Source organism: Gadus morhua, chromosome 6 (genome assembly GCF_902167405.1).
Source record: "Gadus morhua chromosome 6, gadMor3.0, whole genome shotgun sequence".
NCBI lineage: Eukaryota > Metazoa > Chordata > Actinopteri > Gadiformes > Gadidae > Gadus > Gadus morhua.
In genome coordinates, this window is record NC_044053.1 from 8,484,117 (window position 1) to 8,500,588 (window position 16,472).

At 42.4% G+C, this 16,472-nt stretch overlaps 2 protein-coding genes and 1 pseudogene across 4 annotated transcripts in view; 1 reads left to right on the plus strand and 2 right to left on the minus strand.

Moving 5' to 3' along the window:
* The window catches only part of agtpbp1 (ATP/GTP binding carboxypeptidase 1), a 28,514-nt gene extending 23,263 nt beyond the window's left edge, over positions 1-5,251 (minus strand). For 2 of the 3 annotated variants that reach the window (XM_030359574.1, XM_030359573.1), the window contains exons 1-3: positions 5,102-5,251; positions 4,100-4,162; positions 2,891-3,021 (exon numbers count right to left, since the gene is read on the minus strand). In XM_030359574.1, the coding sequence (XP_030215434.1) occupies positions 2,891-3,021; positions 4,100-4,131 (163 nt within the window). In that variant the 5' untranslated portion in view covers positions 4,132-4,162; positions 5,102-5,251. Of the gene's footprint in view, positions 1-1,347; positions 2,837-2,890; positions 3,022-4,099; positions 4,163-5,101 lie in introns of those variants that run through there. The other variant, XM_030359575.1, reaches the window with a different exon arrangement.
* An 88-nt stretch (positions 5,252-5,339) lies between these two features.
* Positions 5,340-13,889, plus strand: naa35 (N-alpha-acetyltransferase 35, NatC auxiliary subunit). The gene is made up of 23 exons (XM_030359577.1): positions 5,340-5,460; positions 6,058-6,187; positions 6,319-6,352; positions 6,501-6,615; positions 6,769-6,843; positions 6,997-7,164; positions 7,461-7,527; positions 7,632-7,675; positions 7,776-7,826; positions 8,031-8,114; positions 8,202-8,316; positions 8,526-8,704; positions 9,147-9,206; positions 9,367-9,473; positions 9,770-9,836; positions 9,963-10,061; positions 10,906-11,084; positions 11,390-11,526; positions 11,841-11,908; positions 12,013-12,153; positions 12,529-12,651; positions 13,111-13,191; positions 13,317-13,889. Exons 2-23 carry the CDS (start codon positions 6,067-6,069, stop codon positions 13,374-13,376), a joined length of 2,175 nt encoding a protein of 724 aa, XP_030215437.1. The 5' UTR covers positions 5,340-5,460; positions 6,058-6,066; the 3' UTR covers positions 13,377-13,889.
* A 108-nt stretch (positions 13,890-13,997) lies between these two features.
* LOC115545803 (trypsin-1-like) lies at positions 13,998-15,991 on the minus strand (annotated as a pseudogene).
* Positions 15,992-16,472: the final 481 nt, after the last annotated feature.

A 16,472-nucleotide genomic window follows, 5' to 3' on the forward strand; every position in this document is an offset into this window, starting at 1 on the left:
ACTGTGGGTTTTATCCACGACAGTGCCTGTTTCTGTTGCAAAGCAACCATGAAACATCTACATTAAACCTATGATGACGTTCAGCGCTTTATTTTAAGAGAATTTACCTTTTTTTGAGTAGGGCATCAAGGGCGCGCTGTCCAAAACGCGAGGAGTTGACTGCACCAAATAACGAGGTGCTCATCAACTCAAAAGCAGCGAGGAAATCATTTGCTTCACATTGATAACACTTATAAAATAGTCACCCCAAGCTGCAATGTTAGAGCCGTTAGAGTCAAGTTTATACAAAGACTTTATTTTCCGAGGCTGGTGAGCAGTGTTTATGTTCGAAGTTCCACACACATCCTTGATTAAAATAAGAATTATATTTATGTTCCGGTAGAACAAATCCATAATTGTACAATTAATTGAATTGTACAAACACCAACGATTCAGATCTAGAGGGAGCAGTATCATTTGATTTACAGGGCAGTAAATTAAAGGGAGCGGAGATGCAGCCAGTGCTGGACGGGTCATGTGGTGGTTCAAACATAGATCTGCAATGACAAATGACTTGTGTGAGTGGTAGTTCATCTGAGACATGTGTGCACCCACACACCCACCCACAAATACATGTACGCATGCACGCACACATTCACCAATGCCAGGGAGGCTGGGATACTGCTGACCTCTAAGAACATTGCTGTCATACCAGACTTTTTTAAGCTCTTCAAAACAAAATTACATTTCAACACTGATCCTCCAAGCCAAACACTAAATCCCAAGAGATCACAATGTTGTCTTATGAACATAGCAAAGAAGCAATCTAAATCCTTTCATTGCATTCAGAATAAGCATTTCACCCTTTCTACTAATATTTACGAATACATCATCCATAAATTTGCTTTAAAGGGGTGCATGTGTTCATGTGGGTGGGAGGGGGTTAACATCATGTGCTTGGGAAGCAGGGTGGGCTTTTTGAACCAGTTCCCTTAAAAGGGGTAATGTTTGCTCTCAGAGTTTTCCCCGTACAAGCAAAAGTGGGTGATAAAGCCATACAATTAAACCTATCCAATGAAACATTAGCGACAATAGCAACCCAAAAGTGGCAAAGTTAATGTTTTGAACCGTTATAGAACCTACCAGCACGTATGCTGAACAGAGAAACTTTGCAGCTGTAAATATGACTGCTTTGTATATTTTGAAGCAATATAAAAGTCTCAAGTACATAATGATGTCATACAATCTCAGAAGTCCAACTATATGAAAGCACTTGTCAGTTAACTCGGATCTGTGAGTCAAAGGACGGGAAATCAGTTTTTTGCAAGGATATTCGGTCAAAAGAAGATGACCAACAACGATGGTTACCTGATGAATCTTCGCAGACCAAAGATCCCCTGTATGTCCTGGTGAAACTATACTCCATACCTCAGCTCAGTCCAAGCTCAAGGATCAAGTGCCTGCTGGTTGGTAAACAGTCAAATATTTTGCCAAACGTCCTAGGCTGGTGTTCGCACAGCCGTCTTTACACAAGCTGACACAAGAGTAAAGAGATAGGGAGTACAGTGTCAACCATATAGACCTTCCTCTGCATGCTATTGCAAATATAGACCACTCCTTAGGGGAACCGGCGACTGAACAAGCTAACTTCCCTCCCGTTTCCTCTTCCTCATGCCTCCAGCGGTAGTTAGCAAAGAAACTAATGATATCAAATTAGGTAAGAACAATGAGCAAAAGAGACCAAGAAAGAACGAAAAGAGACCAAAACAGAGTGAAAGAGATAACAACATGGAGAGCAAAACCGCCATGTAAATCCTACCCAAATTCGATGATGCTAGTAACGCCTTGCCAGACACTCCTTTGACCCGTTAACCAATAGTATCCCTTCTCGCCGTCCCTTTGCAAATGCCAATCATTCCCTCCCGACGTCTACAATGTCATGGGAGTGACAACCCAAGAGGCCGGGTCTGCGGTGTGGAACCGAGCTCAGCAAGGCCTGGACACGAGGGTGTATCGTTACGCTGAACAGGTTCACCCTCCCGGCCTCCTCACCCACGCACACTTCTTTGGATATCCACAACTAGAAACCATGAGAGACTGAGAGGAGAGGAGCAGCTGAGAGACCCTGACTGAATGGTACGCAGCATTAGATGTTGGATGCAAGATTAAGATTAATCAAGAGTGTCTGTCAGCAGGGTTGCGGTCTTTTGATCATTTGACATATTTTCTCATCATGCAGACTTTAACTGATGATGCAGGCCGGCAAAGAACAAGGGAGAAACAGGGAGGAAATGCAATAACTCAAATGATGATCCTATCATATTTATACATTAAGGCTGGTCATTTGTGGCGGTCACTTCTCAGATTCCCAAGCAAGCTTAGAAGCAGAGTAGAAGGCCAAAGTACAATGTTTAGGCTTATAATGACAAGTGGTAAAATAATTCGGCAACAGTTTTACATTGCACACAAAAACTTTACATTTTGTAACCATAACAGTGAACAGATGCAGTAGCACAGGGCCAGCCCTCAACAGGCAAAAGCTTCACAGACACAACACCAGCCAACTGGCCGCCATCCTATCCCACAGAACTACTCCACATAATCTACAGCAGCTTCTTAGGGACATGCCCCCTGCCCAGCCCTCAGCTACCCCCTACTGGTCAATTAGAGACATGTTTAGTGGCAACTAAGTAGACAAGGGAGGAATAACCTTCCCTTGACTGTGAACGTATTAGACGTGCAAGTCATTATAATTCCTATGTTATAATTAGGAATAGTCCCATCATCCTTTATCGCATTTTGGTTTCATCCACAAGCTGTGTGTGTGTGTGTGTGTGTGTGTGTGTGTGTGTGTGTGTGTGTGTGTGTGTGTGTGTGTGTGTGTGTGTGTGTGTGTGTGTGTTTGTCTAACCCTGCGTCTGTATGAGGTGGAGGATCTTTGCAGTGAGTTGGCGTGCGATCTCTGCCTCCGTCATCATGGACTCCCTACTCATCCTCTCCAGTTGGCCCAGCAACATCAGCAACCTGGAGTTACTGGGTACACTGGGGACGCAGACACATACACAAACAAACACAAATATTTATACGAATGTTGATGATTTTGCCCCTCTCAAAGTCAAACTGTATCAGGGACTATGGAATTAAATGATATATTACAAAATAATGATGGAATGGTATTAAAAGACATGGTATTGTACGAGTGTTGAAGGCCGAGAACATAGCCCTTAAAAACATGCACGTGTGGGAAAGAATTTCTACATACATCTCTTATGTAGAAGATTTACAAAACACGGCATGTCTAGATAAACAACTTGATAAACAACTAAGATTGGATGCTTAATTTACAAACTATACTAAACTAAATACGTTGTTAGGATTTCCCACTGCATCGATATTTTAAGATCATCTTAAGCAAAGGTTGATATGTCACTAGTTGGCATAGCAACCAGCACCATGGGAAACCAAATGAACCCCAAGAAAGATAACCAGTTGAGCAGAGTTCCATGCAAAATGTCCTTATAAAGACACAGAATGGGTAGCTGGTTTGGGGTAAATCAAGACGGAGAGGAAAAAAATCCCATAACATAAAAAGGAAAGGAAAACATAAGAATAGAGGGAAAATAAGTGAGCTATAAAAACATTGCTTGCTTTGAAGCCGACTCCATAGGCCGACATTGAATTGTTATCTAACTTTGCCAGTTATTTACAGATTTAGCCATTCGTTTACTTAAACACGAATAGCGTAGGTCATAAATAAAGGTTATTTTAGTACATATGCTTGTAAATAGGCTTTTTATGAAATAAGAACCGGAATAGATTATCTTTAATAACCAATAAAAAGGCTTTATCCAGTGAATACTTTCACAGACAATAGGGCCAACATGTAAACGAAAGTGACCCTTCTTATACTGTCATGAAAGATGACAGGATAAAACTTGAATTGACAGGGAAACACACATACACACACCACTAAGCGTAAGCACAACCCCAATAAAATAATAAAATGGAGCAGGGTATAAGCAGTCCCAGTGAAGTACCCGTGAGAGAAGAAGCAAACCTAAAGCAGATGGTTGTGACAGTACGTGTGGGTGATCTCTCAATCAATGACTGTTTTACATACCCTTTTTCAGAAGTCATTTTGGGCTTGTTCATTTTCTTTCACCAAATTGACATGTTTTATCCCCTGTAAGAAATACCAATTAAATCAGTATACCTACAGCCTCAAACCGTCATACAAAACCATTTGATAGGTGATAAGCCATAGATATTGGCCTATTATTCAACCGTTTTCACACCAATGTAGTTTATGGCAATCTCTAGCATAGCTTCGAGACTGTAGTTTCACTCCCCTAGTTTGACGAAACACAAAGGTATTCGTAATACATACAATACAAAGGTCTCAGATGTCTTCGAACAAAAGGGCTGTAGACAACGTCATTAAGAGAGTGGGTCTAATATAAACAAAGCCTAAACAAACGTTGAAAGCCGCGTCTGTTGGAGAGACGCATAAATAAATGCCATGATCAATTACTTATTTATACAAAATGTTACATAAACAGTCTCTATCTGCACGGTTGGCGTATATAGAGCGTCAATAAAGACACACGCTGTTAACTAAAGAGACAAAGAAATAGAGGTGCATCGATGATAACAGATGAGTCATACACCATGATGTAACATTATCTGTTAGGTTAGTGTCAAACCAGTTCAAATGGATCTCTCGGCTGATAGACTAATCAATGCAACCGACCACTGAGCTAACCATTTAGCAACTGACCCTCATCTATTTTATTCCAATGGTACATTGCTCTAGCTGCCAGCTCCTGCAGAAAAATATGGCCTATTTAGCTGCATTCTGCACCATGCATCCCAAGCAAAAATGTGTTTATTTAGCTATAAATAGCAAAGCAACAAGGGGCTTGTAAGAGCCCAACACAGTTGCTGCACCTGCTCAAGTCACCCATTCAATAACGTCCGCTAGCTGAGGCTAACTAGCACCGTCTCCGTCCCACTAGGAATGATAACAATAACCCTTTACGGCTGATACGAGATCAATAAACGTCACAGAACCTAACGTAGAAAATGGGCAAATAACACAATTGGGCATGGACATCATACGAACCTCTATGTGAAGGAACTGTTGTCCCGTAAAGGGCGAACCAATTCCCTGATAAGGAGCTACTGTTTTGAGTGTCGCCTGGAACGCCCCAGTGATGTTGTGATAAAACGACCCCTCGGTGTTCTGGAGGGCTGTCAGGAGGAGCTGTCACCGTGTGGAGACGGCGCCAAAACAACGCGAGAATCTCCCGGTCCCTGAGATATGACGACTGGTTCAGTCAGAGCGAGCCACAAATCCAAACATCCATGAGCGACGCTCACAAAAACTACATTTCCCGTGTAAATACCGCACTATGACGTCAAATGAGTGCGACTTGGACTCCCAACGTCCAAGGGGCTATTCCTTTTAGCTAAAACTGCAAGGTATGTGTTCCTTTAAAAATACAAAATGACATGTAATCGTAATCATTAGACACATTTCCAAAGGACAGTGAATTGATATAATCAAATTATTAATGATATGTATTATAATCTGGTTTGTTCTGCCTGCATAACTCATTGTAGTTCACTGTAGCCTATTATGCGATGCTATTTGACTATTAAATACGCTATAGTTACCATTAATAATTGCAAAAATAAGTGTTATTCATATCTTCCTCATCACCATGCTAGTAACATTGGAACAGAAAATATCCAGTGGGCATTCAAGTAGTAATGTCCACCTTTTTAGGGCACGATTTACGATGCCAATCAACAGAACATTGTGATCCTTGCTCCAGTATACCTCACGATGAATAAGTAATAAATGGGCAAATATAAGACCCTAACCCTACCTGTGATGTCCAGCCTTCCCCTAATGCTTTGTGGGCTTGGAGAATCTCAGAACCACTACCCACTAACCTTGAGGGTGTTTAAACATCAGAATCCTTTGTTGCCAACTTTAAAATGTTTATAATATAATGGATGATGTTGTTGTTCTTGTTTTTATTCTATTGTGGTCCTCCCTTTGTGTTTTGCTAGATTGTCACAATGGTGATGAAGTCGTCAGTTGATGATGATGATGCAGGCTGGGGACTGGGGATCCCAGAGAAAATGAGGAATAATGTCAACTGGGTTGATGTTACACACGAATTCAAGGGAGCTTGCAAAGGTGTGTGTGTGTGTGTGTGTGTGTGTGTGTGTGTGTGTGTGTGTGTGTGTGTGTGTGTGTGTGTGTGTGTGTGTGTGTGTGTGTGTGTGTGTGTGACATGATAATTAACTCCACTCTATTTGTCTATTCAGAGTTGAATCTTGGAGAGCTTCTTCATGACAAACTGTGAGTATGACAGCTCACTACTTTTTCCACCTCGCTCAAATGTGTCTTTAACTAATTCCACATGGTACCATATAATAATAAAAAAGGGTTCTGAAATTAAGACAAATGATTATTTGGCACATTACTCCCGTGTGCTTTTATGTTGCAGGTTCGGGCTCTTTGAGGCTATGTCTGCCATAGAGATGATGGATCCTAAGATGGACGCAGGAATGATCGGGAACCAGGTCAACAGGAAGGTTCTCAACTTTGAACAGGCTGTAAAGGTGCCGTATTTTATTTTTAACAAAAAATTATTGATGTTGTTTTTTCATGATAGTGAGACGAGTCCTGTTCAAAACGATGGTTGTTTAATGTTCAATGCTACACATCGGATGAATGCTTCCCAGTGCTCCTTTTTTAAGTGTTTGTATTTGCAGGACAACGCCATCAAGGTCAGGGATCTGAGTCTTCCTGAGCTCATAGGAATCATAGACACCTGTTTCTGCTGCCTGGTATGATCGACCGGCTTAACAAAATATGGAATCTTCCATGCAATTGTTTTCACAGTTGCACATCTTTTATTACACATCACAGTTTGTCCAAATGTTGCATTAAACGATGGACTTGTTTTTATTTTGTTTCTGCGTTCATGCATGCGTGTCTAGATTACATGGCTGGAGGGTCACTCCTTGGCGCAGACGGTGTTTACCTGTCTCTACGTGCACAGTCCCGACCTGATCGAGGACCCGGCGCTGAAGGCCTTCGCCTTGGGCATCCTCAAGGTGTGCGACATCGCCCGGGAGAAGGTCAACAAGGCGGCCGTGTTCGAGGAGGTAGGACGGCAGGGCTCTCTCTGGGTCTTCGACAGGTTCAAAATCATGCACACATGATATGCTCTGTGAGGTATATGATAGTTTTGTGCGTTTAGTAGTTGGGAACTGTATTGTTCCGTGGTGGTAATAACTGGAGATAAACCCTGCAGTCGTAACTGTTATCTTGCAGCTGTTGGTAGAAGGTTTTATTCTTCAGACGCACATGATTTCAAATAGGTTTGCGCAAAGATGATTTCTAGGGATGTAGTCTGCTTCTTTTTTTATGCCTTTCCATTCAATTTATTGTTCCACCTCAGGAGGACTTCCAGGCCATGACGTATGGCTTCAAGATGGCCAATAATGTCACTGACCTGCGGGTCACAGGTAAGAAATAAGATTATCGTTTTTACTTTGCCACGATTTTAAACTGTGGGAATCTGCCTTTTTTAATTTATACTGTGTAAGCAATGAGGTTTCTGTTCTTTTAGGTATGCTTAAAGACGTGGAGGAGGAGTTACAGAGAAAAGTCAAGGTGACACTGCAACTCCTCAAAAGTTCAGTTTGAGGCTATTATGTAGCTGATCCTGAGTTTAATTAAAATGTTCCCTCCATGGCTATTTTCTAACCGACAGAGCACGCGCACTAGACAAGGAGAGCAGCGAAACGCTGAGATAGAGACGGAGGTAAGCTGCCTATCTTGTTCAAACATATCAAGTGTGATTTTTGTTTGTCCTTCGTGACTTTTACAAATGTCAGAAAAATATGTTATTTATTAATTGCTTAATGAATGAGTATCCTGCAGCTCAACGCGTTATAAGTAAGAAGACTCAATAATGTGCTTGACTAAATGTGTGTTTGTTTTTTACATCTTGCTGTGTGTTCCCCAGCATCAGCAGTATTTGGCCCTTTACAACAGAATCAAGTTCATTCGTTTGCTGCTGACTGCTCTGATTGCCTTTACAAAGAAAGAGGTAATTTGCATTGCATATACATGGTGACCACATGTGTATTTAATGTATTGTTACCCATCATAAAGTGTGTCTGCGTCTGTCTCTTAGACCAGTTCAGTTGGGGAAGCCCAGAAGCTGATGGCTCAGGCTGCTGACCTACTATCGGCCATCAACAGCAGTATACATCACGGCATCCAGTCACAGAATGACACCACGAAAGGAGGTACCATACACATGAGCTACACACAAGATATCCATCGCAATAACACACGTACATGTCAACACAGAACCTTTACATTTAGTGAGCAAATAGTAACTCAAGGTGAGCAAGGTTAATACAATATATGTATTTCTGATCATTTCATATTCTGCATATTAAATGTAACGCGTGCCCCCCCCCCCCCCCCCCCCCCCCCGTATGGCCTGTTCCAGACCACCCTATCATGATGGGATTCGAACCCTTGGTCAACCAGAGATTGCTGCCCCCAACCTTTCCCCGCTATGCCAAGATCATCAAGAGGGAGGACATGGTGGTGTACTTCAGTAAGCTCATAGAGCGCATCAAGACCGTTTGTGACGTCATCACCACCATCAACCTCCATGGTATCCTGGTAAGGAAGAATGGGAAACACACGACCACACATTATGATCTGACCGAGGAATTTATTTCACAAAGTAAAACCCAGATGAGATATTTTTGGGAAGATAGAAATATTTGAAATAAATATTCTCTTTTCCATATGAGTCTGTCTTGATCTTTTCATGGTCTGTGTTCATGTTTACTAGTGGTGTTTATGTTCAATAAGGTCATGTCCGTAACCCTTACCCTGTGAACTAATGTATAAATGATGACCATAGTTAACATGAACACCATTAGTGAATGATTACCAGACCCTTAGTTAACTGTTAATTCATGTTTATTAATCCTTATTACTGTTAATTATTGAACCCTTATTGAAGGTGTTGCCAATATATTGAACGTTGACACATTGCGGTAACATAATGGTTGACCATGTTGCTGTTAAAAGTGATTGGTGTATTTGTGGCTGCCAGGACTTCTTCTGTGAGTTCAGCGAGCAATCCCCCTGTGTTCTCTCCAGGTCCCTACTACAGGTATGAATCAAAACCGTCTGCTGTGTCTTACCTGCTGATTTATATCATGTTAGACATTTCAGAAAACATGGGAAAATTCGTAGTGATTTACTACCCGATTCATTATAAATTGGTTTTGTTGTTAAGGAAAAACAAACAAATAAATGTTTTTTGCTTTTAGACGACGTTCCTGATCGACAATAAGAAAGTGTTTGGAACCCACTTGATGCAGGACATGATCAAAGATGCCCTCAGGTGTTTCGTGAGTCCACCTGTCCTATCCTCAAAGTAAGTTGAGCTGTTTTGTTCAATATAGGTTATAACAACAGGAGAAACTGCTTCAGGCATCTTGCGTAGTTAATTTAGGCCAAATGTAAAAATACAGTTTTTTTGCCCCTTTCAACCTAAAAGAGTGTTTTACCCTTCAGAGTTCATTTTCATGCATTTCCCCTGCCTACACTAGCAAAGATTCTGCATTTTCAAATGTATCCACCAGGCGTCTTTTGAGAGTAATTTCTTAGTTTAGGCCAAATAGCAGAAAAAAAAGTTTCTGATGATGTTTCTAATGATGCTCCTATGTCCAGGTGCTGTCTGTTCAACAACCACCAGGCCAAAGACTACATCGACTCCTTCGTCACACACTGCTCCAGGGTATGGCGACTTACAGAATATACACTGCAGACTTGATGTGTTCAGTTCTATCATTGTTTGATTAGTGTTACTGAATGTCTTCATACATTTTTATTCTTTTTATAAATCAATGTGTTGTGTCTGTAGCCCTTCTGCAGTCTGATTCAGATCCATGGACACAACCGTGCTCGACAGAGAGACAAGCTGGGCCACATCCTGGAGGAGTTTGCCACATTGCAGGATGAGGTCATCATCTTTCATTTATCTTTCAAATTGACCATGAAGCTCTGTAAATACACAAACGGTTTTATACTGCATCTGGCCACCAGGGGCTCTCAAAGCACATTCTACCTTTTGTGCCTCACGTACACACATATCTAGACATACACCATAGCGGTTTCAAGGACATGTGAGACTTCAACCAGAGAAATCAAAGGATGCACATTTTCATAAACGGCGCGCAGCTTCGCCTAACTTCAAATGCAATTAGAAAGGGCAATTAGAAAGGGCAAGTTCCATCCAATCAGATGAGTCGTAGTCACTTATTAAGATAAGATGTACTTCATTAATCCAAGACAGGAAATTAGGCTGTCACAATGGAAAGTACAGGACTGTAATACAAGTAAGCTGCGTTTCCACAAAAATTACCCGGAACTTTTAGTCACAGGAACTATATTGCAAGGGACGAAAAAGTTTCTTCAGCCATAGGCTCAGATCCCAGGGGGATGGATGGAGCTGATGTGTTACCTCCAACTTCTGAAGACATTTCTGTGACCCTGCACCCCCCCCCCACACATAAATTATTTCTAAATTAATGATGTAATTGAATATATATATTTAGTTGAAGCCGACTCCACTTTTGAAATAATTCCCAAATAAACACATCACTTTATAATGATTAAGGTTAGGGGTAAACCCTGGCACCTAATTTATACCCTCGTTCCTACGGGGGAAATTTAGCTATAGATTAAAAACTGGGAATTGAAAAGAGGTTCAATATATCCAATATGAATCTGGAAATATTTCTAGTGTGGTGCTCATAGAACGGCCGAGGTCACACTGTGGTCTCTGCCTCCGTCTCCTTGTGCAGGCGGAGAAGGTGGACGCTGCGCTGCACGGCCTGCTCATGAAGCTGGAGCCCCAGAGGCAGCACCTGGCCTGTCTGGGCACATGGATCCTCTACCACAACCTGAGGATCATGATCCAGTACCTGCTCAGTGGCTTCGAACTGGAGCTCTACAGCATGCACGAGTACTACTACATCTACTGGTAGGAACGTACCCATTTGCATGTGCGTGCGCACGCACGCACACACACACACACACACACACACACACACACACACACACACACACACACTAGTTGTACATTTTAAAGCCAACAATGGTGCCAACACTGGTTGAAATAAGGGTTATTGCAGTTATTTAGCAGTAGGTTTAAATGGCTGCCAAGGGAAGTCACATGGCCTAATTTTGTACAGCAAGTGACACTTGCGCCGGTCCCTCTGACATTCCCATGAGACGGTGCCGGATGTGAATGGGAATGCTGGTGTGTCTCGGCCGGTCCTCCTCCAGGTACCTGTCAGAGTTCCTGTACGCGTGGCTCATGTCCACGCTGAGCCGGGCGGACTCCTCCCAGATGGCGGAGGAGAGGGTCGCCGAGGAGCAGCAGAAAGGGCGCAGCAGCAAGAAGGCCAAGAAGAAGAAGAAAGGTAGACGGGCGGACAGGACCCACTGTGTGTTGTTCTATTTCATGTAGGCGAAGCCTAAACGGCTACGCCTACAATCATAGAACTAGAGTTATAATAACATAACTATCGTATTTGTTCTTGTGTCAATCATTGCTTTGACGTTGACATCGTCTCTGAATGTTATTCGTGACGACGTGCGTTCCCGTGCATACGATTCGGAAATTGGAAGGAGAGCTAAACGTTCTGAATGACACCGTGTCGACGCAAGCCTCACCCTTTCGACATTTTCACGTGTGAAGATGATCCATGCGCTGCTCTCTGTCCTTCCTCGCCAGTGCGCCCCCTCAGCAAGGAGATAACCATGAGCCAGGCCTACCAGAACATGTGTGCTGGGATGTACAAGGTATACATCCCCCCCCCTCTCTCCCACCACTCAACAGCCACGGGACCATGAAGAACCACATGACGTGGACAAAATTCTCCCTCTGTGTTTCCTTTTGCGTCCAGACCATGGTGGCGTTGGATATGGACGGAAAGGTGCGCAAACCCAGCTTTGAGTTGGACAGCGAGCAGGTTCGCTACGAGCATCGCTTCGCCCCCTTCAACAGCGTGGTCACCCCTCCCCCCGTGCACTACATTCAATTCAAGGTAGTGTTATTCACCGTGTCTTGTATGCACGTGAACTAGTCACTTATATGTACACACAAATGAGCAGGGGCAATCTGCTGGCAGCGTTAATGCATTACGTCATCTCTGTCAATGTTAGCAAATTGAATATTTGAAAGTGCTTTTTTCATTTTCATGAAATACAACTCCACATCCAAATGAGTCTAGTGTTATTTTGTTACTAATTATACATTTGTATAATTTATGTTAACCATGTCTGTGTTTTCTAATTGGCCGAGGATAAACATCGGCATGTTTGTATATGTTCAGGGATGATTGTGGATTTCCATGATTCCGGCTCTCCTCTGAAGTAGCCCACATCCAACATGTGTCCCCCACCATGCCTCCTTTCTCCAGGAGATGTCCGACCTGAAGAAGTACAACCCTCCACCGGGATCCTCTGACCTCTACCTGGCGGCCAGCAAGCACTTCCAGCAGGCCAAACTCATCCTGGAGAATGTCGCCACGCCGGACCCAGAGGTCCGCAAGTATACTGGGATGGAGCCCCCCGTTCTGGCCCGGTCTTTAGTCACCCAGAGTAGAATCACTAAGCATCAGATCAAAGTGAATAAATTGCCGTTTACTAAACCACAAGCACCGGAGGTCTGAAGGATGTCTTTGGGTGAACGTGTACACACCACCCAAAATGGACATCGCTTGGCTGTGATCCTGGCAACTCACTAAGGGAGGCAGTAGTGCTTACCACTGAGCCACCATATCAAGGATAACCAGAGACAATACAAGATAACAATGATTGAAACGTGGGTCCTAACCCTACATTAATATTGTATACTGGCAATAATAAAGCAACAGTATAATATAGTATTATATATTTTCATCTAGGGTCTTGGCCTGTCTGCGTGTATTCTGTAGTGTGCTTTCTGAATTGTACCCGCATACTGTTACTGCTAACTGGTTATTGATGTTTGCTGCTGACAGGTGAACCGCATCCTCAAGGTGGCCAAACCCAACATGGTGGTCATGAAGCTCTTGGCCGGGGGACACAAGAAGGAGAACAAGGTAACAAATCCTGGAAAAACACATGTGTCCACTTTTGCGTCAGACATGCGCAGGTAGTAATGTTATGTTGTGTTGTGAGCTGACACAAGGGTCGCGACTAAACGACAATATATCTTCCTTCTTAGGTTCTCCCAGAGTTTGACTTCTCAGTCCACAAATACTTCCCCTTGGTGAAGATCATTTGATTCAGAGGAACCCTTTCAAGACTCGATACTTTGCAGAAAATCCTCAACCAAGTGCGCCTGACAGACTGTCTATGTTCAGACGATTGAAACCAGACTACACTGCATACGTCTGAAATCTTGAGTACGATCTTCGTGGCATTGTACACATCAGTATTTTTGCCAAGGTGTGTCTGTTTGTATGTGCGCATGTTTTTGTTCAAATTTTCTTTGGTGAAAGCATGCTTAGTGTGTTTCATGCAAAGGTGTGTTGTTTTGAGACCATCAATGATCCAGACTAAAGTGTATAAGGTTACGTATAGAATCAAGTCACTGTTTTTGTTTTTATTTTAGGTTGGATACACAATTGGGGTTTGGGGCAAATTAAGCTAATATTGAGCACAAAGCCTAGTCCAGCTAGGTCTACGTTCTTCAGTATTTACTTTGTCCTGTAAAACTAGGACAGAGTCCAAGAATTTTTTTATTGTGTATAAATAACTGATGTGATACTTTAGAGAAATAAACCTGCTGAAGATATGTTTGGATTTCCGATATTTGTGAAAATCAAAAACCCAATGTAAATATTTTATAAACAGTTGAATGCCACAACTTACTTGACTTACACTTAAAATGAACACATGGAAATTCATAAGGAGACACAATTTTATTATGTCTGTTGAGTATCTCATTGGATCTAAGAGACTTTTACAGCTCAATTAAGGATTTTCTCGCATGGTTTTGGTAATCCAGTCCAGTTAGAAGCAGATATCAAGAATCTCCGATACGTTGGTACAATCGTTCCTACGTTTGTTGACGATGATACCATACAGTTTATTGTCGTACACCATCGCCGAGCCTGCATCACCCTACAAACGTTGAAAGCGGAAAGGAAAGTTATTGCATGCGTGCCATAATCGAAATACATGGGATTATTTATATATATATATATATATGGTCTGACCTCGCATGACTGGACACCAGCTCTGTGAGCACACATAAGGGTTGTTGCATGCTTCCCTCGCTTTTTGTCTTTATCCTCACATTTGGTTATCTCAGTCTTCGCACAACGATGTTTTTGGTTGCCACCTGTATTTGAGAGAGAGTTTGTGTTCAAAACAGCCAAGTGAGCCTTATCTAAAACTGTGGTTCCCAACTGGTGTGCCCCAGAGGCGTGGCTATATATTAGGGATCAGGAACACAGGGCACAAGACCCGGGGGCCAACGTCTTCAGAGCAACAACAGGTTCTGAAAAATGTCATTCTTATTATTTATTATTATGTTATCTCAATTAAATCTGCCCAGCTGGGGGCCTAACAGACTAGGCTCTGAGCTTCCATCCAGTTCTACCTGGACCGGCCTAGCTAGAGCCCATCTTTACCACGAGTACTCTACCTATGTCCCATCTTCACCAGGAGTGCCCTAGCTACCGTGTATATATACCAGGTGCCCTAGCTACAGCCCATCTTTACCAGGAGGGCCCTAGTTATGCTACCAGGAGGGCCTTAGCTACGGTCTATCTTTGCCAAGAGGGGTAGGGAACCACCATAGAGGAAACCAGTCATCTTGAAGGAAAAGAAAAGCATTTGGATTCCTCACTCCTCACCATTGTCTCCCCAGCCTCCGATCTGAACCGTCTGACGCAGGCTGGGGCCAGTACATTGCTTCACGGGAGGAGTAGAGACTCCCTGAGCAGCCTCCTCGCCGGCAGCCTCCTCGCCGGCAGCCTCCTCGCCGGCAGCCTCCTCGGGGCTAGCCTCCCCGGGAGGAAGCTCTATGGCGTATTTGGCCTACTGCTTTGTTTAGTTTAATGAGCATGATATCATGTTTCTCGCCGTAGAAATACTGCTGTTTGACATCAATTTTCTGAATATTGGATCTAAAAACAGCCAAAAGATTGGCTTTGAAGCCTTCAGCAGTAAAGGTTACTTTCAAGTTCCTGTAAAGAGAAGGATATTGAGACTTGTTACAAAGGGATTAAATCAGAATATGATTCATAACAGGGTAACGTATTTGTTTTAAATCAACCAAATGTGTGTGCCTACATAGCTCCCCTAGCTGGGGAAGCAAAGCTGTATGATTAACTTAAGATCCATATCTCTTTCTCAGTTCAAGATTGTAGAAGAAAGAATTTCATAAAGGAGATATGGTCTCCCATCGCAACCTTTGAAGGCTACACAATTCTGATAGATTTCAGAAAAAGATTTCAATGCAATTATATCTCCTAGCTAGAAAATAAATAAATAAAGAGATTTCCTACCGTTTTCCGCAACGAGCAGCAGTGAGGAGCCAATTGGTGTTGAGCAGGGAAGCTCCACAGGGGGATTAGCCATCTTCCCAGCTCACCTTCACATGGTGTTTCCCCTCCGTCTCACATGATGAACCGCCCAGGATTCTCTTCTCAACATTACTTCCTGATGCTGCACCTGAACCCAATAATGTGCAGCGAACCAGACAGAAATTACAAAACAAAACAAACATTGCTTGGTCCTTCTCTAAAAAGTATGAATACATTTATGTTTCTGTCAATGTGGTTAGAAAACGAAAGCATACCTGCAAGCATCAGGGACAAAATAAGACAGGACAGCATCATAATGACTGCAGCCATAGTGCACCAGTTCTGTCAACTATCTGTCAGCCTGTCAGCCAAATATTTATATCCTTCACCTATCACCATAAAGAAACCTAGATAGTTTATCTTGAAGCTTTAGTCAAACGATGGCCCACATAACAGACAATGAAGCAGAAAGAGAATGCAAATTAACTTGAATGTGTCAACTAAAATGAATGTGCTTGATGTCCAATACAATCTAATTCTATCATTATAAATAGTATAATAAATGCTGCATAAACAATATACATTAATAATGAATCAAGCACAATCAAAGACATTTATGAAAGAATGAAATGTCTTCTCATTGTTAGTTTAGATGTAGCCTGACAGTAACCCAGTCATGCATTCAATCTCCTAAAAAATCTTAGTAATTGCTAGTAAGGTTTCCTAACCTAGATAACATGAGGTAATGAGTCTTTTTCAGCATTTTCTGTTTTTAAAATTGGAGCAATCCGATCTATAGGGCCTATACTTGGAACATAAATGCAACATAGTAGAGGGTTTTAACT